General features: G+C 39.6%; 1 protein-coding gene and 1 non-coding gene across 5 annotated transcripts in view; both read right to left on the bottom strand.

The window, feature by feature from the left end:
* Nucleotides 1-1937: 1937 nt before the first annotated feature.
* PTPN20 (protein tyrosine phosphatase non-receptor type 20) overlaps nucleotides 1938-25634 on the bottom strand; it is a 112774-nt gene continuing 89077 nt past the window's right edge. For 3 of the 4 annotated variants that reach the window (XM_032399059.1, XM_032399058.1, XM_032399060.1), the window contains 3 exons: nucleotides 10474-10689; nucleotides 3215-3277; nucleotides 1938-2327 (listed from right to left, as the gene is read on the bottom strand). In XM_032399059.1, the coding sequence (XP_032254950.1) occupies nucleotides 2262-2327; nucleotides 3215-3277; nucleotides 10474-10689 (345 nt within the window). In that variant the 3' untranslated portion in view covers nucleotides 1938-2261. Of the gene's footprint in view, nucleotides 2328-3214; nucleotides 3278-10473; nucleotides 10690-14534; nucleotides 14870-25634 lie in introns of all 4 variants that reach the window. The other variant, XM_032399057.1, reaches the window with a different exon arrangement.
* Nucleotides 7297-7429, bottom strand: LOC116628753. Its single transcript, XR_004298660.1, has one exon. It is a non-coding gene; the product is annotated as a small nucleolar RNA SNORA42/SNORA80 family (small nucleolar RNA).

Here is a 25634-nt window from a genome sequence, read left to right on the forward strand (position 1 = left end):
GTTTTAGAGTTACCTAAGGCGTTTTTATTTAAGACTTTTCAATAAGAATAAATCACTGAAATGACCTTTGAGTAGTAAATGTAAAGTTAATTGAAAATTCAATAATGTTCTAGATAGATTAGGGGTGAAAAGCTCAAGGAAAAATAAATTACCAAGACTTATATGAGAATAAAACCTACAATGTTTATTTCTGAAAAGCTTTGGTCCAACATGTAAGTCCATCAAGCACAATGCAACTTTAAAAATATGTATTTAAGAAAATTAATAAATGCATATATGCTTTTATCTAAATAGTTTAAACTTTCCTCTAAATAAGCATTCATATACTTACAAAGGTGTCAGTGGGAGTTTCATATTCATATTCTAGGCTAAGATTGATTTATTGTTGGTAGGAAACTTAGTATTTCAATTAGTCAAAAGCTTTCAATTTGGAATTCACTTTCCAAAAATGAAATAAAACAAGTGCAATCAGTATTTCCATATTGACTTATTTAATTTCCCTGAAAAACTAAAAATTAGTCCAGCTATAAAAATATGAGGCACACATTAAAGAAGAAACATGTTTACCATCAAAATTGTGGCATTTTTCTTTACAAGTACATTTCAAGGCCTAGATAATAAAAATACTTCAGGCAATACACAGTAAGTCTTTTCATTTAAATAACAGCATAGAACCTTCTCAGGAATACTGTTGTACATTATATCTATTATTTTACAATAACAGAGAGAAAATAAAATTAGGGATACAAATATTAAAAGCCAATCATCAAAATGAAATTAATGTTTAGCATAGACTATTATTTATATGAACAATGTAAATAGGTAGAATCATCAATTTGATTTAATATAAAATACATTTCTGGGATAAAATTATCAAGTTTAATTCAACAAATTCAAATATTCATTCAGCCAAGGGAATAAAATAAGCCTCTTATAAATTCAAGATTTACATTAATATTAGAAATTTTCTCAATATGATACATAGAATATTCTGATCTCCACTGAATTACACTGTACAAAGACATGTAGCAATTGCTATATAGCTTATAATCAGGTATAACTGGTCACTAAAATTCCTTGACCAAATATCACTGTAATTGTATGAGGCAAAGTCCTATAATAAGATGGATATAATAATGGCCACATCTTTTCAAAAAGAGAATATGGAAGTTTTCATTTTCACAACTATGACTTTGGTTTTCCAAAACCTACTTCCCAAAGCCAAGTTCTAAATGTTACAGCAGAGGTGGGGCAGTAATGGAAAGAAATGATTTAATGGAACTCTGAAGAAAAAAATAACTACCATAGATCTTAGTGTGAGAAATATATCTGGCGTAAGAGATACACAGAATTATGTAATAATGCTTATATCAAAGTTTATTGGTTAGCTAAAGGGCAAAGAGTAAGAGGCAAGTAAAATGTAATATGTGCTTTTAACAAAGCAGACTGAGTAATACATTAAGTGTTAGGGTGGGATAGGAAAGAACTCAAGCCGGGCAAAAATCTCCTCTCGGACTTTCTATATAAACATCTATTTTAGTTTTGGACCATTCACCAGTGTGCTCATGTGATGGAGCAGAGGAACTCTGCCCACCCACAAATACTTCCCCAACCAGCAGGTCCCTGTGCAGCTGCTCTAGAAGGGCAGCTTGTCCTCTGAGGTCCCTGGGGCCCCCGAGAGTATGGAACTATAGGAAAATGGAATCCAATTTGTGTGGAAAGTTAATTCTCTTAATTAGTGAACTGAGTTATTCAAATATGAGCTAAAAGTGCAGCCTCTAGCTAAAAAACATGGATGAGTATCTGTCTTGAAAAGGCCTGTAAGAGCTCATGATGTGATCTTGCATTTACTAGCCCTGTGTTCTCCAGAATAAGGTAAGGGCTTTATAAGGTCCTGGAAATCCTCAGCTTCCTTTAGCTGCCTGTCCAAATGGCATCTTAATGAATATAGTTCAAGTCCTTTATTGGGCTCTGTAATCCCTTTAACCACATGGGCTGCAGTTGTTTTATGCAACTTTTGTTTCACTGGAAAATGTGGGAGTGTATTTTGCTATTATTGAAGTAAGATGAATGGATAAACACTGTTCACCCAAACCAAATGATGCTGCCTTCAGGGAGTTGTCAGAAAGAAAGGCAAATGATGCACCCAGAAAGCACATGGTACACGTAAGCAAAGCCCTTCAGCACAACTGGAACGTGTTCTTTATGAGGAGGCTCCAAGGCACTTGGTAATTTCAAATGTGAGGCAACAGAAGTCTTTCTTAATCTAAAGTCAGAAGCTTCTGAAGAACTTCAAGCACAACTTTATAACAAAAGAAATACTGCTCCTATATACATATATATGAAAAACAACAGAATGTTAAGTAGTTGAATACCAATATTCACTTTCAGAAAACATAGCTGTAATTTTCAACCATAAAGGAAAGTTCCTAAAAAGAGCAAACGTTTAGCCAGGAACTTCTTTACGAAAACATATATTTTTTAAATATCAGGAAGAAAAATGGTAATATAGTGCTTGGTCTAGAATTAATTAACTCAAGGCTTAGCTGAACAGAGGGGAAACTGACCCTCAATCTCAATCTCCTTATATTTCCCTGGATACATCACGTTTAAACTTTCTTTTCTTTTCTTTCTTTTTTTTTTTTTTTAGGTGTAGCCTCAGGTCTCTCAGACAACCCAAGTTCAAAGAAAATGCTTCCTATCATTCAACATTGGCCTAAAAACAGGTCAACCTAAGGATTTAGGGGTTCCTGTTTGTTTTCATTATCCATATTCTTGATTCCCTCTCCCAATGATTAATAACTAATCTGTAACATCAATGCTATCTTTTTATGACATGGCAATGACTTCGATAATTTAGTGGCAAGTAAATATCCCAAAACTTCTATCCAGAAACCTATGAATAACTTTAGATACGTTACTTAAATAACATGGCATCATGGATGGACAAAGCATGTGTTTGGGCATCAGGAGACTTCAGGTTCCCACCTGGCTCCTCCACGTACTATATGAATGACCTCACAGAACAGACTTCATTATTCTGAACGTGAAGTACTTCATCAGTAATATCAGAGAAAAATTAACGTCTACCCCAAGCAGTGAGAATTCAATGACATCATATAGGTAAAAGAGATTTACAAATTGTAACATGCTATACATGTTAATCTTTATATTCATTATTCTTTTTATTAGAATTTATGTAGTGAGAGCTCACCTTCGTTTGAATCATGCCATAACGCTGTTCCCTCATTTGGGTCACTATATTCTTGATGTTGAACTGCAACAGGATGACAGTGATTTTTGTATTATTCACGTAGGGGGAAAACACAAACCCACAGACTGCCAAATGAGTACTCCATAATTCTTTCCAGTAAAAGAGATGTCAAGATTTAACCAGAAAGGTCTCATTTCCAGCAATAAGAAAATGTACTATTTTTAACCTACTCTAATGGAGAAGGAAGACTTTAGTTTAAAAGGTTTCCAGGAAAAAGCAGGAAGCAATCATTTATAATAAGAAATGCTCTCCAAAAGAAATAACAACAAATTTGCCCCGGTGTCTACTCTTCTGTTCTCCAAAGGGAAAACTTAAAGCAGCGCTCCAATTCTGGAAAAGTCTGAAGCATAGAATACTTTCTCTGGTCACATAGTAACACAGCTGTTTCTCATCTAAAGAGCCCTCTCAACTCAAATGGAGACCCTGAGCAACAGTTGGCCTGATACCAGAGTCTGCACCTGTGCATGGAGACCAGCCTAGCCAGTGTGGTTGCTGAGCTGGTGCAGGTCTGCAAGGAGCTGTTGCTGTTCCACAATAAGGTAAGTCCAGAAACTGGTAGTTAAGTGTTTAGAAACTCTTCTGGCAATCTGACAGCAGCATCAAGGAGCATCACTAGCAGAACAGGATATAGACCATCTCAGGTGATGCTGAACTTGCCTAAGAGCCACAAGTGGTGCAAGCTGAGGACCAGTCATGTTCAGCAAAACCTCATCAATACATGAAATTTTAAGGTTTGTTATTTATAACCCCAAAATATATGAAAATCAGAGAAAATGTAACCAATCCCTTATATTTGTAACTTTTCATTTTTATAATAATTTAAAATTTTAATTGAGCCATTAAAAAATTTTATACTGGAATAATTATAGATATACAGTAAGTTGCAAAAAAAATGTACATGGAGATCCTATGTACCCTTCACCCAATCTCCCCAATTATGCCATCCTGTATAATTATAATATAATATCAAAACCCAGAAACTGACATTGGTACGATCCATGGAGCCTATTCAGATTTTGCCAATTTTTCAGGCGATCATTTGTGAGTTTGTGTGTATGTGTTTGTGTAGTTTTGTGCAGTATTACTACATGTGAAGACTCAGGCAACTGCAACCACAATCAAGATACATAACTGTTCCACCACAAGACTTTCTCATGTTATCCATTAGAACTACTCATCCAACCCAGTTCCTAACCCTTGGCAACCAGTCTCATCTGTTCTCCATATCGACTGTTGTGTTACTTTAAGAGGATTATATGAATGGAATCACATAATATCTAACCTTTTGAGACTGACTTTTTTCATTCAGCATAATTGCTTTGAGATCTATCCAAATTGTTGTGCAAATCAATAGTTCATTCCTTTTTATTGCTTAGTAGTATTGCATGGCATGGACATGTACCAGTCTGTTGAATCATCAGCTTGTGGAAGGACATCTAGGTTGCTTCCAGTTTTTGGCTATTATGAATAGATCTACTATGAACATTTATATACAGGCTTTTGTGTGAACGTAAGTTTTCATTTCTCTGGGACAAACACCCAAGAGTGCTACTGCTGGAGTTATATGGTAAATTTAGTTTAGTTTTGTTTCTGTTTGTTTTAAAGAAATTGTAGGGGCACCTGGGTGGCTCAGTTGGTCAAGCATGTGACTCTTGATTTTGGCTTAGGTCATGATCTCAGGGTCATGAAATCGAGGCCTGTGTTGGGGACTGCACTGACTGTGGAGCCTGTTTAAGATTCTCTCTCTCCCTGTGCCCCTCCCCCCACCCTGCACTTGTGCGCTCTCTCTAAAAAAAAGAAAAGAAGAGAAGCTGTAAAACTATTTTCTAGAATGAGTATACCATTTTACGTTCCCACAAGCAACAAATAATTAATCTAGTTTCTTCAACTCTAAACCAGCACTTGGTGGTGTCACTATTTTTTATATTAGTCTTTCTGATAGATGTCTAGTGATATTTCATCATAGTTTTAATTTCATTTCCCTAAAAGCTAATGAAGCTGAACATCTTTTTATGTGGTAATTTGTCATCTTTTTATACTCTTTGGTGAAATGTCTGTTCATATCTCTTACCCACTTTCTAACTGGGCTGCTTTTTTGTTTTTTGTTCTTTACTACTGAGTTTTGAGGATGCCTTCTATAATTATAAATGTAAGACCTTTGTTGGATATGTGATTTGCAGTTTCTCCAAGTCTTTAGCTTGTCTTTTCTTTCTCCTCACAGGGTCTTTTACAAAACGAATTATTTTAATTTGCTTTCCCCCTAACATTAGTAATGGCAAGAATGTTTGCTCTCACCACATGTATTAAACCCAATACTTAAAGTTCTAGGTAGCTTAACAAGGCCAGAAAAACAAATAAGAGGCACACAGGTTGGAAAGAAAGAGAAAAATCTGTCCCTATTTGTAACTAGAATGATTGTCTACATAGAAAATCCCAAGGAATCTAAAAACAGAACAAAATAGAATCCTCCCCCAAAAAACCCTGTTAGAACTAGTAAGTGAGTTCAGTAAAATCACAGCATACAAGATCAACACACAAAAATCAATCACATTTCTACATACTAACAATGAACATGTGGAAGCTGATAGTAAAAACACAATACCATTTACAATTGCTCCAAAGAAAATGAAATAGGATAAATCTAAAAAAACACATATAGGATCTATATGCTGAAAATGACAAAATGCTGATGAATGAAATTAAAGAAGACCTAAATAAATGGAAAGACATACCATGTTCATGGATTGGTGGATTCAACATAGCAAAGATGTCATGACGTTCTCCCCAAACTGATCTGCATATTTAAAGCAATTCCTATCAAAATCCCTGCAAGCTTTTTTGTAGACATAGACAAGCTAATTCTAAAATTTATGTGGGAAAGCACAGACCCTGTAAGAGTTAAAACAATTTTGAAAAAGAATAAAGGAATCACTCTTCCTGATGTTTTATACAGATACAGGAATCTATAGAGTGGTACTGTCAGAAGGATAGACACACAGATCAATGGAACAGAATACAGAACCAGAAAATGGCCCATACAAACATGCCCAGTGATTTTTGACAAAGGTGCAAAGCAATTTGGTGGAGGAAGGATAGCTTTTCAACAAATGGTGCTAGAAAATTAGACATCTATAGGCAAAAAATAAAAATAAAGAAAGGAAAAGTAACCTTGATTTAAACTTCATACCTTATACAACAATTAACTCAAAATGGATTATGGACTTAAATATAAAACATTTTAAAACACAGAATGTTTAGAAAACAATATAGCAAAAATTATTTGGGACCTAGGCTAGGCGAGGAGTTCTTAGACTTGAAACCAAAAGCATGATCCATAAGAGGAAATATTAATGAAATGAAATCTCACTGAATTTAAAGACTGTTACTTCTTTGAAAACCTGTTTTCTAATTTATAATTTAAGATTAGGCAACTTATGGAAATGAATTTTGTATTATTCATTTTTCATCTTAATTTAATGATGGCAAAACAAGTTTCAGTGGACTGTCTTGTCAAGAAAAACACAGCTTTCTGAAGGTAGCTATAGTGGTTAACCCAATGATGACAATGGAAATAAATGCAAAGAAATGAAGGCAAAAAGAGTTCATGTTCATTTTACTTGGAACTATGATTCCTTATGTGTTGTATCTTATATCCATTACTGATTGTGAATTGCTAAAGCCACACCTGTTTTAATTGCAAAGATGTACTGGCTAATAAAGCAAAAGAACTATTAAAATTTACTTGTCATTTACAAAAAGAAGAAATAAGTTCAAAGACAAAAGAATTATTTAAAAGAATATTAAATTTAAAAACAGAAGCTGATGTTCATTATTTTTCACATGTAACATTAATGTTCTGCAGACTTACAAAATAGCACTTGAATTGCTAAGACTAAAAACCCATATACAATTACCAGGACAACGATGAAAGACTACTGAAGATGTTTTGGAAAATTTGGGTAAATATGTAGCAAAAAGGACAGTTAAAGTACCGTTTTCTTTTCTTTTCTTTTGTCCCCCCACACTGTACAGCCCCCTTCAGTGCTCACAGCCCACCTGCAAGAAGGCTGGGCAATGGTTCAGGGCTGCATGCTCCTATGGCAGGTTCACTAGGAGAGGCCCACAGAAAGTACCGTTTTCTAATGACACAACAGCTTGACAAATTCAGGGACTGGCTAATGATATGAAGTGGTGCCAACTTATGAAGCAAATAAAAGTATCAACGCATTCACCACTGCAACTTAATGAATACGGAGATATTGCTAACAGTGATTCAGCATGTGTGTTATTTGAACATGATATGTCAAGAAGGAGGAATTCTTCCTTTTTTCTGCTTGATTACTGACAAACAACTAGCTCTAAACTGTGCAGAAATGCAAGTATTACATTGTCACCAAATGTGATTTGGAGCTTGGGCTTTGTGTAGGATTATGTTCTAGTAGCAGAGCTGCAAGGACAAGAAAGCCGTCTGAGGTATTACACCGATCAAGGAACTTGTGCCCAAAGATAAATCACACTGCTTCATCAAGAGAATCTTACTACAGGGATGCCTGGGTGGCTCAGTTAGTTAAGCATCTGCCTTCGGCTCAGGTCATGATCCCGGGGTCCTGGGATCGAGCCCCACGTCAGGCTGCTGGCTCGGCGGGGAGCCTGCTTCTCCCTCTCCCTCTGCCTCTCCCCCTGCTCATGCTCTCTCTCTCTCTGTATCTCCGTGTCTCAAATGAATAAATAACATCTTAAAAAAAAAAGAGAGAATCTTACTACAAAGAACAAAAACAAAAACAAACAAAAAAACAAAACCCTGCCAGGTAAACTTGACAGTGTGCATAGTGGTGTAGTAAGAATTTTTAATTATGTAAAGGCTAATGTGTTAATTCTGGATTATTCACTTTAGTATGTGATAATATGATTAACTGATAATGAACAGCTCTTCTTGCACACCAAAGACTGTTAGAGGAGAAAGGTCGATTGAGAATGTCTAAAGTACAGAGCAATCTCAGTTCTTCTGCAAGATAAGAGCCAGTTTGCTCCCAACATTTTACGGATTTTTAAGCAGGAGTGATTAAAAATGAAAATGACTATAAAAGTAACAATTAAAAAAGAAATAAATGGTTACATATTCTCAGCTTTTCATACCCTTTAGAGTTATAATTGATCAAGGAATCTTACAGCATTGCAGGTCACAACTGTCCAGTCTCACATAGCTGGCATGCAGCTTGCTGCATGTACAACTCCCCATGTGAGTTCCACAACACACAAACTGGTCTACACCCCATTCGTCAAGACCAATCCACTCACTGGTCATGCTCTTGGGTGTCACAGCAATACAGCAAACTGCTCTGGAAGTTTCTAAATGCTTACTCTCAATTTCTAGGAACTTCTCTTACTGTAGATGACAGACATCCACAGATTGGGGCTGGTTTAAGACCACATTTAGTAGCTCTGGTGGACAAAATTTCTGAAAAGAGTAGAAAGGGGCATCAGTAAGAACATTTGACAGTTCAAGGTTCTGTGGAAAGCCAATAAGGAAACAGTGGATGTGTTTTCTATTTTTGAATTACTCTCTCAAATCTAAGGATCCTTAATTGCAAAATGCATCATTATTTTATGTACCACTAAGAAAAACACTGTCAATTAAACGTGACTCATTATAAAACACATTCCGAGTTTAAAGAAGGTATAATGTGGGAGAAAACAGTGCTCCTTAGGATCATGAAGTATAATATTTACAGTTTTTACAGTTTCTACAAGGAAAATAAAATAAGGACAAACATAAACCAATTATTTAAGAAATTATGATGGGGAATATATAAAAGAAAATTATACTAACAAATTTCTGCTAAAAGAATCAAACAACATTAGTTATGGGAATGGGTAATATCAGACTTATACTACTTAAATTTTCAGCACTTTTCAGCACATTGGTCTTTTTTGGGAGGATGGGGGGCACTCTCCAGTTTATATTCATTCTCTGAGTTTGCTTTGGAAAACCATTCCTCTCTCACTCTCAGCCTTATGGCCTGGTGTAGTCCTGACTGGCCTAAAAAGACCAGCATCTCCCACAGTGATTAGTTCAGGGAAGGGGCTACAACTCAGAAGCAGTTGAAATGCTGGGAGATACTGGCTCAAGTTTCTGACAAAAAGAAATTTCCTCTGTCCTCCAAGGAGTTATGGGGAGAAGCCATTTTCCCATCCTCCCATATAATATGGCCTGAGGATGCTGAGTTCTGGAACCAAAACAGCCATTCTGCTGCCATGGGAGAGAGCCTCCCACTGTTAGGGTTTAACTAGGGAAGGCCCAAGAGAGCAGAGATTTAGTTGTTGTGATGATAATCTAACTGCAGAATTTGCCTGGCAAGGCAAATGCCTGGTAGCAGGCTTTCTCATGGGGGGGTGTGGTTTTTTGCATTCCTTGTGGTCATGGCACGGTGGTAAGAGCCACCCCCCCCCCCGCCGGACCCCCCTCATGCCTGCTAATAAACAGATGTCTTCCCCTTTGCACTTCCGCAGCACAGGAAAAACAGTTCAGTGAGTCAGCCTTTCTGGCCACAAATCTCAGGTCATGTTCCCTAAGCAGTTTAATCAACAGTAAAGGTAATAGTATAATTAATATGTGTCTAATTCTTGTGTCTATCTCTCAGCTGGTTCCAATTTTAGAAGGAAAGCAAACAATTGTTAACGACGGACTCAAACCCAACAATATTATTATCCTTATTTTACACAAGAGAAAACTGGGTTTCAGAGAGGATGAGCAATGTGCACAAAGTCACCAAAATCTAAAGTATGAGGCAAAACTGTCAGTCCAAGCTAGGGACCTCTCATTAAAACTCTAAAGTCTACATTTTTTCCAACGTGCTCATGTGCATGCATTTCTGTTCATTAAAAACAGGCATACTTCATCAACATTCTTTAACCAGATTTAAAAACCTCTATGTGTGGGTAGAGGGGAGGAAAGGGAAATGAAGTTGCATCCACTGTGCATCTACTGTGTCCCCAACACTGTCCCATATCCTTCGTGTGCTTTCTGTGCTGTGAGCATCATGGCCACCTCCAGGAACCTGCGGCACTGAATTTAGAAGCAGGTCCCCAAAGTTCACAGGCTTTCTCTTTACTGAGTTCTCCTGAAGGCCAAATCTTAGTCTCCAGGCCCTAGAAGGCTGTTACAAGTAGAGTGTTTACTAACAGCATCACACACTTACTGGAAAGTTCTTTTCAATGGCACAGAACACAACATCCGCACATAGGAACACCCCCGTCCGGCCCACGCCAGCACTGCAGTGAACAAGCATAGGTCCTGTAAGGTGGCTCTTCCTCACATAACGCACGTACTTTATGAAGCCATCTACCGAGGCAGGAGTGCCATGGTCTGGCCAGCTGGTGAACTGCAAGTGTTTTACAAAGTGACTACTTCCTGTCTGTGGAGAGAGAAGGGGAGGAAGAGAAGAGAAGGGAGAGGAAGGGAGGGAGGAGGAAGGAGGGGAAGAGAGAGATTTATCAACTTCTTATATTAAAGATCTAAATTGAATTTCTAATATAGTACTACTACTAATAATAATAATAATGGCTCTATGGTCATACAATAATGAAAATCACAATACGAAGAGGTAGCATGATTTAAGCCCTCACGATGTGCCAGGTACTATGCTAGAAAGTTCACACGCATTCTTTCATTTAATCCACACGTCAACTCTGGGAGGTAGGTACTGTTTCATCCCCATCTTACAGATGAAAAAGTAAGGATTCAGGTGATTGGGAGATGCATGCTAGGTCAGAAGGCTCGCATGTTCAGAGCTGGAACTATAATGTAGGCCTCCTGAATTCAAATCTATCATCTTTCTTCTGGACCACGGTACTGCAGAAAAACCAAGAACCCAAAAAACTCAGAGTGAAAGATGGGCTAACACATTAAGAAAAGCATTCTCTCTTAGCTTAAATACTATGATACAAATTTTAATTAAAACAGGTAGGTGCTGCCAGGTTGCTTGACCAGTGGGGCCCCAACCTCTTCTGGTGATGAGGACAGGGTAGGTGATGACCAAGTGAGTGGACTGTGCCCCCACTCTCGTGCTGAGCCCCCTGAAAATACAGTCATGAAACTCCCCTCAGAGTTGACAGATAAAGCACTTTGAGTTTACACATTGTCCCTTCCAAAGTGGGAACCTTTCCCAGTGTGAAGCCCTCATTTTACTTCACTGGGAACCCTTGTGGGAAAACTCAGGATGGGTTTCTTACTCCTCCCCTGCTTCTCCCTAATGCACCCATTTTTCCTGAGTTCCAAACAGAAATAAATTTTCCTAAGTCCAAATAGAAAACTCAAGTTTGAATCACTGGTACATGAAATTGAATGATGCCAACAACCCTTGCAAAGTTTGTGAAGGCACCAAGTTGAGGACAGCTCTAACCCTACCACGTATTTTAGGGGTTAAATCTCTCCTGCCACTGGTGACCACTAAGAATCTGCGTAAAGGTGGACCTCACCACTTTCCTGACCTAATACCATTTAGACAGAAATCCTGATGCAGATTCTTCAAACATGAACCCCATGGTTCTGAAGCTTGTGGGCCTCAACCCCATGCCAAGGCTCCACAGGTGGACCCCAGCCTTTGAGTCCCTGCAACCAGATCATTCCTCTGTGCCTCCCACCTGCCTATACTCTCCAAGCAGGCTGTCTTTCTTTTGCCATAACATGTGCCTCACAAGTCAGTTGGAATTTCCTTTCCCACTAGACCATAAGCACTCTAAGAGCTGAGAATGTGTATGTGTTCTGTCTCTAGCACCTGGCACAACACCTGGTTAATACAGGAGGGAATTAACAAGTATTAGGGGAGTGAGGGCTGAGGCGAGTCCCCAAGTGCACAACCAAGTGCAAGGCCTAGCACACAGCTAGCAAGTGTCAGCCATCATTCTTGGCCTCCCTGGTCACCACCCATGCGCCGATCCTCCTCATACTTTTCAATTCCAGCTTTCCCTCCGACCCTACTCCTTTAACTCATCAACTTCTCCCTTTGCAAGCAGGTGCCCCATCCCATAGTAAACTCTTCGAAACCCTCATCATTTCCCTAAATGCTTCTTCCATTTCCTTCCTTGCCTTCTACAGCGCTTCACTCTCTGCAGCCCCTCCCTCCCATGGAGGCCACCTACTCTCCCGTTCTCCAGGTCCCACAGAGCATAGAGATTAGGTTGTGTACTCCTTGCTGCCCACTCCTGTTTCCAATCCATCATTTCTTCTTGTGTAAAAACCCTTTCCCTTTTGAGTGTCATACCTCTTAGCTTCATACCTTCACCCTCTCATTACTATTACCAAGTGGCTTTAGCCTCCAGTCAATCTGCCACATTCACTGAAGACCCTGACCTTCCCTCTCCCACAGACTCTGACATCATCCAGGGCAAACTTGGGTCTCAACAGCCCAACAGACACTCTAACCTCACAGCATTTGTATTTCTCTCTTGCAGAAGAGACTACTCGTTTCTTCTAGTCCTCACAGTGATGGTCACTCCTTGAACTTAGCATTACCTATAATGTCCAGTATTAAAAATCTTCCAGTTCTTAAATTCCAACATCACTTTCTGACCCGAAGTTCATATGCTACCATCTCATTTGTGCCCCACTTCTACTCCAACAACAATGTGACCAAATGGAGCCCCTCTGTCCTTTACGCCCTCCACTTACTCCTACTTGACTGGTTCCTGGATCCATTTGTCCCCCTAAATTTAGACTTCATGGCTGACTATCTGAATCATTTTCTTACCAAACTGTTACGACCTTTCATCCTTTGAATTTTACCACACATAGTCCTACCCTGGGTCAGTCCCATAACCTGTGTTCAGGAATCCCATAGTTAGGATGCTGGGAAGAAAATAATCTGTAGGTACATATTTTATTGCTATTGAAAATTTATGGGTTCCAACTTCAGCGCTTCCAGCAACCCTTTTCCTAGTTACTGTTTGGACTCCAATCAACTTCTTTGGTGATGACTCGTCACTCTCGTCAGGCTTCCTGTTTAACACCCATCCCCTTCATTCCTGTTGAACACATGTATCACCTACTTGCTAATCAAATCCACTTAGAGCAATGTAACTCATCACTTTTTTCCTATAAACCATTCCTTTTCTATTTTTGAATCTATTAAAGCATGAAATCTAGGAGTTCTCCCTTCTCAACTTCTCCCTTCGCAGCAGAACTTTCTACAATGATGCAAATGTTCTACCTCTGTGCTGCCCAATATGATAGCCATTAGTGACATGTAACTAAACACCAGAAATGTGGCTACTGCAAGTGAGACACTGAATTTGTTGTTTCATATAAGTTTAAATAATTTAAATTTAAGCTTAAATAGCCACATGTGGCTATTGTATTGAATAGTTTAATTCTGACCACTCCTTCTGGTCACTTGTAAGTCACAAGTCATAAGTCACATATAAAGTCTGCCAATTTTATATGAAAAAACACCAAAGTCTCTGCATTCCATCTCAATGCCAACTGCCCTGGTTAATCATGGCACCTGCTTATTGAAATTCTTCAATGTCTCCCAATTATCTTCATAATGAAGTTCATGCTCCTTAGTCAACATCCAAGATATTTCATGTTCTGACTGGTCCCTGCTTACTTTATATAGCTTCATCTCACCTCTCATTATTCCCTGGCATTAAACTTTTACATTCCAGAAACACTTAACTACCTACAATTCTCTATATATACCCCATGCTATTTTAGATCTTGATTACCTACTTTTTCTTTCCATCTTTGTCATTTGGGTAGTTCTCAATCCAGATGTTCCCTCCTCCAGCAAACCTTCCCCTAAGCCCTACATGAAGCTACGTACTTCCCTTCCAGGCCCTCAAAGCATCCCATATTATCATGGAGCACAGTAACTGGAAGTATCAGTAAGCATACCCAAATCTCCAATAAGTAAGGTGCTGATAGTGCCTGGCACAGTGGTTAGCAATATACTTTAAAGACTCAGTACATCTCTGTCACACTCAGCAGAAGCAGCCAAAGGACATCCCAGGATTAGGCAACTTCCAATACTGTCACTCCCTGCCCCACCTCCCCTGTTTAGGTTTTTCATCTCTCCAGTCAGAGTTTGGTTAAGCAGAAGCAGATACAGTGGTGTCTTAGTTTCTGGTACCAGTGAGAATTAAAAACAAATTACTCAAAAAAGTATCCCCAGTCTGTAACACATCCTAATCCTAACTTCTCATCCTGACATGTGGCTTATCTAAGCAAATATATATCTCATACTGATTTTTTAAAACTTACAGACTTCTTCACAACGTGAAATATTCGGATGATAAAATATTGAAGTATCTGGTAGTTCTCCAGGAAGATACGACAGTTTTTCAATTCCAAAGGCTTCTTCATAGAAATGGGCCAGTAATGGTGGCATTTGATAATTCCACCTTCTATCTCTCTGGTTATCATGACAATAACATTAGAGTTATTCTCTAAAACCATTTGCCAAAAGTCATCTGTGGTACTTGGCAGTGGTCCTTGAGAAGCAATATAAAAATACTCTTCTCCAGAATTGACTATTCTAATATAGCTAGCATTGATGTAGTCCTTGTTTTCTCCAAGAGGAACACGTGTTGAATCATCTATCATAAAAACAGAAATATCTGGTAGATAAAGGAAAAGTAGGAGATACAATATACCCTGGATTCATGAATGTATTTCACACTGGTAAATCCATTTCTCTCTTTGACCAGGAGGAATCACATGAGTCCATGAATTTCAATTCTTCCCTCCCCCAAACCTATTGGCATGACCTACAAAATACACAATGAGGAGTGTTTTTTGTTTTCATCTGTTTCTATTAAACAGAGAAGGATGCCATCAGTGTCCAGACACTTTGGGAGATTTCTATTAGATATGGCACAGGTAGGATTAGGCCAAGGGAGTTACCTACTAGTCTGCAACTGAACACAGCAAAGGAGGAACCCTCTGAGGGAGTAAGTGAATGCCATTCTCCTACAAATCCAGAGAACTTGCAAGCCCAGAGCAGTAGGGGCCAGGAAAAAAAAAAAAATTGACTGTGATAGTTGATCAGTTACAAACCCAAGGATTAATGGAATTCTACCAATGCTCCAAATACATGCCAGCCAATTTTTATGTCCATCCTCAGCATTCACTGGGTAAAACAGCATGCTAATCAAAGCAAAGATATTGTGGCAAATGATGCTATGAAGGGATTTGGTCCAAGTAACATGGAACTCACATAACATGGACTCTTGCAACAAATATGAAAGAGGAAGCCCGCTACTTGGCCCTGGAGCTCTTTATTCATTTTACATAGACAGCTGGACCTCTGGTTCAACCACTGCTCCCACACAGACAGTAAATGCCCTCAGTAAAGGATGGACCTTCCCTGCCATGCAGCGGTCTCACCAATAGCCCCTCTCTACTACTCAAGAGTCCTGTGGACCACTTATCTGGCCAATAGGGTATGACCAAGATAACTGAACAGGGCCTTACACAGTTTCTGACAGAACCATTCTCAGATTCCAACACAGCAAATGTAAACTTCCCCTTGTAAATATGAATAAATTGGAAAAACAATCACTAGATATATAAAGATAGCCAGTTCTTCACAAAAGGAGACAATTTTTAAAAATCACAGCAAATATTTTCCTTTCTATAAGAGGGAAGAATACTTTGAAACTCCTATTTTTATTTAAAACAAAATCTGAAAGGACATTATTTAAAAGAATAACATACATCTATGGTTACTGACATATTATTAAATTATAAAGGAGGTAACAAAAGCGTTATAGTGAGATCTTTCATCATGTATGTACATATATATATACACACATATATACAAATACATCATATATAAACATGTAATAATAATAAACCTGGCAAGTATTCACCAAAATGTTAGCAGGGGCTCTTTTATTATCTAAATTTTTATAGTGAACATATACTATTTTATAGCAGAAAAGCATTTTTTTATTTTTAAAAGGGAGATTAAATGTGTGAAAATTAAACAATTTAAAATAATAAAAGCTTGCTTTTTTTAAAAATTTTTTATTGTTATGTTAATCCCCATACATTACATCATTAGTTTTAGATGTAGTGTTCCATGATTTATTGTTTGTGCCTAACACCCAGTGCTCCATGCAGAACGTGCCCTCCTCAATACCCATCACCAGGCTAACCAATCCTCCCACCCCCACCCCCTCTAGAACCCTCAGTTTGTTTTTCAGAGTCCATCGTCTCTCATAGTCCGTCTACCCCTCTGATTTCCCCCCCTTCATTCTTCCCCTCCTGCTACCGTCTTCTTTTTTTTTTTCTTAACATATATTGCATTATTTGTTTCAGAGGTACAGATCTGAGATTCAACAGTCTTGCACAATTCACAGCGCTTACCAGAGCACATACCCTCCCCAGTGTCTATCACCCAGCCACCCCATCCTCCCACCCCACCCCCCACTCCAGCAACCCTCAGTTTGTTTCCTGAGATTAAGAATTCCTCATATCAGTGAGGTCATATGATACATGTCTTTCTCTGTTTGACTTATTTCACTCAGCATAACACCCTCCAGTTCCATCCACGTCGTTGCAAATGGCAAGATCTCATTCCTTTTGATGGCTGCATAATATTCCATTGTATATATATACCACTTCTTCTTTATCCATTCATCTGTCGATGGACATCTTGGCACTTTCCACAGTTTGGCTATTGTGGACATTGCTGCTATAAACATCGGGGTGCACGTACCCTTTCGGATCCCTACTTTTGTATCTTTGGGGTAAATACCCAGTAGTGCAATGGCTGGATCATATGGTAGCTCTATTTTCAACTTTTTGAGGAACCTCCATACTGTTTTCCAGAGTGGCTGCACCAGCTTGCATTCCCACCAACAGTGTAGGAGGGTTCCCCTTTCTCCGCATCCCCGCCAACATCTGTCATTTCCTGACTTGTTAATTTTAGCCATTCTGACTGGTGTGAGGTGGTATCTCATTGAGGTTTTGATTTGGATTTCCCTGATGCCGAGCGATATTGAACACTTTTTCATGTGTCTGTTGGCCGTTTGGATGTCTTCTTTGGAAAAATGTCTGTTCATGTCTTCTGCCCATTTCTTGATTGGATTCTTTGTTCTTTTGGTGTTGAGTTTGATGAGTTCTTTATAGATTTTGGATACTAGCCCTTTATCTGATATGTCATTTGCAAATATCTTCTCCCATTCTGTCAGTTGTCTTTTGGTTTTGTTGACTGTTTCCTTTGCTTTGCAAAAGCTTTTTATCTTCATGAAGTCCCAATAGTTCATTTATGCCCTTGCTTCCCTTGCCTTTGGCGATGTTTCTAGGAAGAAGTTGCTGCGGCTGAGGTCGAAGAGGTTGCTGCCTGTGTTCTCCTTTAGGATGTTGATGGACTCTTGTCTCACATTGAGGTCTTTCAACCATTTGGAGTCTATTTTTGTGTGTGGTGTCAGGAAATGGTCCAGTTTCATTCTTCTGCATGTGGCTATCCAATTTTCCCACACCATTTGTTGAAGAGACTGTCTTTTTTCCATTGGACATTCTTTCCTGCTTTGTCAAAGATTCGTTGACCATAGAGTTGAGGGTCCATTTCTGGGCTCTCTATTCTGTTCCATTGATCTATGTGTCTGTTTTTGTGCCAGTACCATACTGTCTTGATGATGACAGCTTTGTAATAGGGCTGGAAGTCCGGAATTGTGATGCCGCCAGGAATGTTTTCAACATTCCTCTGGCTATGCGGGGTCTTTTCTGGTTCCATACAAATTTTAGGATTATTTGTTCCATTTCTTTGAAAAAAGTGGATGGTATTTTGATGGGGATTGCACTGAGTGTGTAGATTGCTCTAGGTAGCATTGACATCTTCACAATATTTGTTCTTCCAATCCATGAGCATGGAACGTTTTTCCATTTCTTTGTGTCTTCCTCAATTTCTTTCATGAGTATTTTATAGTTTTCTGAGTACAGATCCTTTGCCTCTTTGGTTAGATTTAGTCCTAGATATCTTATGGTTTTGGGTGCAATTGTAAATGGGATTGACTCCTTAATTTCTCTTTCTTCTGTCTTGTTGTTGGTGTATAGGAATGCCACTGATTTCTGTGCATTGATTGTATATCCTGCCACTTTACTGAATTCCTGTATGAGTTCTAACAGTTTTGGGGTGGAGTCTTTGGGGTTTTCCACATGAAGTATCATATCATCTGCAAAGAGTGAGAGTTTGACTTCTTCTTTGCCGATTTGGATGCCTTTTATTTCTTTTTGTTGTCTGATTGCTGTGGCTAGGACTTCCAGTACTATGTTGAATAGCAGTGGTGATAGTGGACATCCCTGCCGTGTTCCTGACCTTAGGGGGAAAGCTCTCAGTTTTTCCCCATTGAGAATGATACTCGCTGTAGGTTTTTCATAGATGGCTTTTATGATATTGAGGTATGTACCCTCCATGCCTATACTCTGAAGAGTTTTGATCAAGAAAGGATGCTGTACTTTGTCAAATGCTTTCTCTGCATCTATTGAGAGGATCATATGATTCTTGTTCTTTCTTTTGTTAATGTATTGTATCACGTTGATTGATTTGTGGATGTTGAACCAACCTTGCAGCCCAGGGATAAATCCCACTTGGTCGTGGTGAATAATCCTTTTAATGGACTGTTGGATCCTATTGGCTAGTATTTTGGTGAGAATTTTTGCATCCATGTTCATCAGGAATATTGGTCTGTAATTCTCCTTTTTGATGGGGTCTTTGTCTGGTTTTGGGATCAAGGTAATGCTGGCCTCATAAAATGAGTTTGGAAGTTTTCCTTCCATTTCTATTTTTTGGAACAGTTTCAGAAGAATAGGTATTAATTCTTCTTTAAATGTTTGGTAGAATTCCCCTGGGAAGCCATCTGGCCCTGGGCTCTTGTTTGTTGGGAGATTTTCGATGACTGCTTCAATTTCCTTAGTGGTTATAGGTCTGTTCAGGTTTTCTATTTCTTCCTGGTTCAGTTTTGGTAGTTGATACATCTCTAGGAATGCATCCATTTCTTCCAGGTTATCTAATTTGCTGGCATAGAGTTGCTCATAATATGTTCTTATAATTGTTTGTATTTCTTTGGTGTTGGTTGTGATTTCTCCTCTTTCATTCATGATTTTGTTGATTTGGGTCATTCCTCTTTTCTTTTTGATAAGTCTGGACAGGGGTTTATCAATCTTGTTAATTCTTTCAAAGAACCAGCTCCTAGTTTCGTTGATCTGTTCTACTGTTCTTTTGGTTTCTATTTCATTGATTTCTGCTCTGATCTTTATTATTTCTCTTCTCCTGCTGGGTTTAGGCTTTATTTGCTGTTCTTTCTCCAGCTCCTTTAGGTGTAGGGTTAGGCTGTGTACTTGAGACCTTTCTTGTTTCTTGAGAAAGGCTTGTATTGCTATATACTTTCCTCTTAGGACTGCCTTTGCTGCACCCCAAAGATTTTGAATAGTTGTGTTTTCATTTTCATTGGTTTCCATGAATTTTTTTAATTCTTCTTTAATTTCCTGGTTGACCCATTCATTCTTCAGTAGGATGCTCTTTAGCCTCCATGTATTTGAGTTCTTTCTGACTTTCCTCTTGTGATTGAGTTCTAGTTTCAAAGCATTGTGGTCTGAAAATAGGCAGGGAATGATCCCAATCTTTTGGTACTGGTTGAGACCTGATTTATGACCTAGGATGTGATCCATTCTGGAGAATGTTCCATGGGCACTAGAGAAGAATGTGTATTCCGTTGCTTTGGGATGGAATGTTCTGAATATGTCTGTGAAGTCCATTTGGTCCAGTGTGTCATTTAAAGTCTTTATTTCCTTGTTGATCTTTTGCTTAGACTATCTGTCCATTTCAGTGAGGGGGGTGTTAAAGTCCCCCACTATTATTGTATTGTTGTCGATGTGTTTCTTTGCTTTTGTTATTAATTGCCTTATATAATTGGCTGCTCCCATGTTAGGGGCATAGATATTTACGATTGCTAGATCTTCTTGTTGGATAGACCCTTTAAGTAGGATATAGTGTCCTTCCTCATCTCTTATTATAGTCTTTGGTTTAAAATCTCATTTGTCTGATATAAGGATTGCCACCCCAGCTTTCTTTTGGTGTCCATTAGCATGGTAAATGGTTTTCCACCCCTCACTTTAAATCTGGGGGTGTCTTTGGGTCTAAAATGAGTCTGTTGCAGACAGCATATCGATGGGTCTTGTTTTTTAATCCGATCTGATAGCCTGTGTCTTTTGATTGGGGCATTTAGCCCATTTACATTCAGGGTAACTATTGAAAGATAGGAATTTAGTGCCGTTGTATTGCCTGTAAGGTGACTGTTACTGTATATTGTCTGTGTTCCTTTCTGGTCTATGTTGCTTTTAGGCTCTCTCTTTGCTTAGAGGACCCCTTTCAAGATTTCTTGTAGGGCTGGTTTCGTGTTTGCAAATTCCTTTAGTTTTTGTTTGTCCTGGACGCTTTTTATCTCTCCTTCTATTTTCAATGACAGCCTAGCTGGATATAGTATTCTTGGCTGCATATTTTTCTCATTTAGTGCTCTGAATATATCCTGCCAGTCCTTTCTGGCCTGCCAGGTCTCTGTGGATAGGTCTGTTGCCAATCTAATGCTTCTACCATTGTAGGTTACAGAGCTCTTCTCCCGAGCTGCTTTCAGGATTTTCTCTTTGTCTCTGAGACTTGTAAGTTTTACTATTAGATGTCGGAGTGTTGACCTATTTTTATTGATTTTGAGAGGGGTTCTCTGTGCCTCCTGGATTTTGATGCCTGTTTCCTTCCCCAAATTAGGGAAGTTCTCTGCTATAATTTGCTCCATTATACCTTCTGCCCCTCTCTCTCTTTCTTCTTCTTCTGGGATCCCAATTATTCTAACATTGTTTCATCTTATGGTATCGCTTATCTCTCGAATTCTGCCCTCGTGATCCAGTAGTTGTTTATCTCTCTTATTCTCAGCTTCTTTATTTTCCATCATTTGGTCTTCTATATCACTGATTCACTCTTCTGCCTCATTTATCCTAGCAGTTAGCGCCCCCATATTTGATTGCACCTCATTAATAGCCTTTTTGATTTCTACTTGGTTAGATTTTAGTTCTTTTACTTCTCCAGAAAGGGTTTCTCTAATAACTTCCATGCTTTTTTCAAGCCCAGCTTGTATCTTTAAAGTGATGATTCTGAACTCTAGATCTGACATCGTACTAATGTCCGTATTGAGTAGGTCCCTGGCAATCGGTACTACCTCTTGTTCTTTTCGTTGAGGTGATTTTTTCCATCTTGTCATTTTGTCCAGAGGACAATAGATTAATGAGAGAACAAAATGCTAGCAGGGTAACAACATCCCCAGAAAATATACTCTAAGCAAATCAGAAAAGACCTGAAGCAGTGGGAAAAGAAAGGGGAAGAGCGAAAAAAGAAAAAGAAAAAAAAAAAGAAATAGATAAAAACAAACAAAAACAGAACAAAACAAAACAAAAAAAACCAGAATGTGATCAAATATGTTCAGGCTGGTATATAGATCAGTGCCACACACTAGATTTTGGGTGTATTTTGGTCTGTTAGAAGAAAGTGCCTCCCAAAATTTTAAAGAAAGAAATACTTATATATGTACAAAAATAAGGGTTGATATGATGAAGGGATGGAATATGACTGTAAAGATGGAAATTATAAAAAATTTTATAAAAGGAATTGATAAGAAGTTGTTTGAAAAAAGAAAGAAGAGGATTTAAAAAAAAAAAAAGAAAAAAAAAGGGAGAGAATGTGATCAGGCAGGGGAGTAGAAAAAAACCATACACTAGAGATTTAGGGTATATTTTGATCTATTAGAAGAAACTATCTCAACATTTTAAAGAGAGAATAACTTATATATATATATGCCAAAAATACAGGTAACTACTATGAAGGGATAGGATATGACTCTAAAAATGAAAAAGAAAAATGTTTTTTAAATAAGGGATTGATAAGATGTTGGTTGAAAAAGGGAAAAAGAAAAATTCAAAAAAAAAAAAGAAAAAAGACAGTTAAAAAAAAATTAACTTTGAAAGACTAAAGAATCATGGTAAAAAAGCCATGAATTCTATGTGCATTTTTCCCCTAGCGCTGGAGTTCTGCCGTTCTCATTGATCGGTAAACTTGGTCTTGGCTGGCTGTTCTCGCTGATCTTCTGGGGGAGGGGCCTGTTGCCGTGGTTTCCAAATGTCTTTGCCGGAGGCGGAATTGCCCCACCCTTGCCCGGTCCGGGCTAAGTAATCTGCTCGGGTTTGCTCTCCGGAGCTTTTGTTCCCTGCAAGCTTTCCGTACAGCTTTGGAGGCCGAGAGTGAAAATGGCAGCCTCCCAATCTCTGCCCCGGAGGAGCCGAGAACTCGGGGCCCCGCTCCTCAGTGCACCCCCAGAGAAAAGCAGTCAGTCACTCCCATCTCCCCGGTTTCCGGCCGCACTCCGTGCTCACCCGACCTGTGACTGCGCGTTTCTATCTCTGGCACCCGACCCCGGGTGGAGTCTCCAAACCCAGCAGATCCCTGCGGTGCGCTCCTGTGCCGCTCCTCCTGGGGGAGGAAGAGGAGTCTCCCCGGATCTGCCACTTGTTGGGTCCCTGCTGGAGGAGCAGTGGCCCGACTGTGCCGCGGATCACGGTTTATGGCAACCCCGAGCCGAGAGCCCGCGCCTGGGCTCCGTCTCTGCAGCCGGCTTCCCTGCTCCGATACCTGGGAGCTCTGCCGCACTCAGGCACCCCCGGTCTTTCTGTGACCCCGAGGGTCCTGAGACCACACTGTCCCATGAGGGTTCCACCCCCCGCTTAGCCACCGGATCGACGTCCCTCAGCAGAGCAGACTTCTAAAAGTTCCGATTTTGTGCTCTGCGGCTCTATCACTTGCCAGAAGCGGCCGACGGAGGCCCCTCCCCCGCCGGCTATCCTCCCGAATATCGCCTCGGATTCACTTCTCCGCACGTCCTACCTTCCAGAAAGTGGTCGCTTTTCTGTTCAGAGAGTTGTTGCTATTCTTTTCTTCAATCTCCTGTTGAGTTTGTAGGTGTTCAGAATGGTTTGATCCCTATCCAGCTGAATTCCTGAGAGGAGACGAAATCCAGGTCTCCTACTCCTCCGCCATCTTGCTCCCTGTCTAAAAGCTTCCTTTCAAATAAAAACCACAATTACTCATTTAAAACCCCTAAAGTGAGAAGTGAATGGGGAAAAAAAAAATCAGTGGTTTAGAAAACCAGCTTAAGGAATTTTCCCAGAACTCAGGAAAAAAGATGAAAAACATGACGATAATATTAAAATGTTAAAGGGTACAGAGCATGTAAAGAAAATACATAGAAGGAATATCAGAAGCAAACTATGGAATACACAGCAGGAAAGAAATAACTCAAGTGATCACAGGAGAAATGTTCCCCCGAGAGAAGAGACAATTGTACAATTTAGTGCAAACATGCGCAGGTCCAGGCAATGTACGTACTCTGTATGTATGTACTCTGTATGTACTCTGCATACATCACCTCATTGGAACTTCAAAACAATCCTTTGAATGAAGCACATTATTCATTCTTTTCAGATGAGAAACCTTACTCAAAGTGGCTAAGTAATTTGTTCCGTATTATGTAGCAATTCTTCTAGACGCCACAGTCCACAAATAAGTCCATGATCTGCTGCCCCTCAAGGAAGACCAAGTTTGCAGATGGAAAGACCACATCAAAAGCCAGACAAAATTACTGAAGACAGCCACTAAGACCTCAAGACTAGCAGAGCATAAGGTCACAGACACAGGAAGCAGAACTTTGCTACTGGATCACTAGAGGTCTCAATGAGTTGTACCACTCCCATTTCCAGTCCTCAATTCCTGAATCCTGGCTATGGCAGAAATAGCAACGTACACTGGATGCTAATTTGGAGCATATACAACCTCTGAGAGAACACTGCCCCAGCCCTCTGAGGTACTGCCACCTAGCTGGCACTGTAAAAAGCCACTTCATTGCTCTATCAAGCCAGCTGCTTCAGAAGGATGAGGAATATGTTAAGACCAGTGAACTCCATGAGCATGAGCCCACTGCCACAAACCACCTGCCTTAAGGTGAGCTCCTTGGACAGAAGCAATGCTGTGTGGACTACCATGATGTTAGATAAGGCATTCTGTGGGTCCATGAATGGCAGATTTGGTAGGAGTACTGCATGCAGGGAAGGCAAATCCATATAGTGTCTATTCTGTAAGAGAAGTGCTGAAAAAAAAACTGTTTCTTCTATGATAGAAGTAGTTCAATATAATCAACCTGTCATCAGGTATTGGCTGAACACCCTGGGAAGCAGTGCCATGTTGGGGCCTCAGTGTTGAGATCTGCAGTGGGCACACTGGACACTCAGCAGTGACCATAACAAGGTCAGCCTTGGTGCCTAGAAGTTCATGTTGCTGAGCCTATTTATTCATAACTTCTATTCCCACCAGCATGTCCATTTTGTTCATGAATCCACTGGGTAATGACAGGATTGGCTGGGAAAGAGACTGACTGGTATGCACAGAATAGGTCATTCTATACACCTGATTATTAAAATTTTCTCCTTAAGTCACCTTTCAGTGAACATTCCCATATGACACAAATACGTTCATGTTTTTTGCCCATTCAGAGAGGTCTACCCACACACCTCTTCCTCAGACCTCCTTGTAACCAACTTTCCAATCATGTTCCTTCCAAGTCCCTGACCATCCAGTGAAGCCATTGGCCACAGCCCCTGAACTGGTACAGATTTATACCTCTGGCCATTGCTCCTTCTAAGCAAAATGGACAACCAAGTATACTGCTAAAAGTTCTACCAACTGGGAAGATTTCCGTTATTCACTGTCCTTCAAGGATGTCCCCTCCAAAAAGGCTGTAATGTTGCTGCTGTCCACTTCCAGGTGGTGCTTCCATATGGTGCAGAAGCATCTGTAAACCACATCCTAGTTTTCTCTTCCTTGGTCAACTAATTATAGGGAACTCCTTATGAGGCCACAGATGCAGGCTGGGAGAGAATAGGTAATGTAGCAGGAAAGGGGACCTCAGACATTTTGCTTTCTTCATCTAACTTACTCATGCCTTCAAGGCCTGCTCAAACCCAACCTTGTATATACCACTTCCATTTGATGATGGAATGCTGCTGTGCACACACTCTACTTTCCAGTTTGATGGCCTATGGTTAAGTGTCCAGTCTCTACTAATACCCCATAGCAGGGCAAAAATTGTTCCTTAAAACAACAGTAGTTATACACAGAGATTGGCAGGGCTTTGTTCTAAAAGCCCATGGCATGAGCTGAGATTCACTTGTAAGGGCCTGTCACAAGCTCCAAACAGTATCCCTGGCTGCCACTGACACTGCATCTACGAGATCATATGGCCCAAGTGGCAGAGCAACTTG

The sequence above is a fragment of the Phoca vitulina genome, unplaced genomic scaffold, assembly GCF_004348235.1.
Source record: "Phoca vitulina isolate PV1807 unplaced genomic scaffold, GSC_HSeal_1.0 scaffold127, whole genome shotgun sequence".
NCBI classification, from domain to species: Eukaryota; Metazoa; Chordata; class Mammalia; order Carnivora; family Phocidae; genus Phoca; species Phoca vitulina.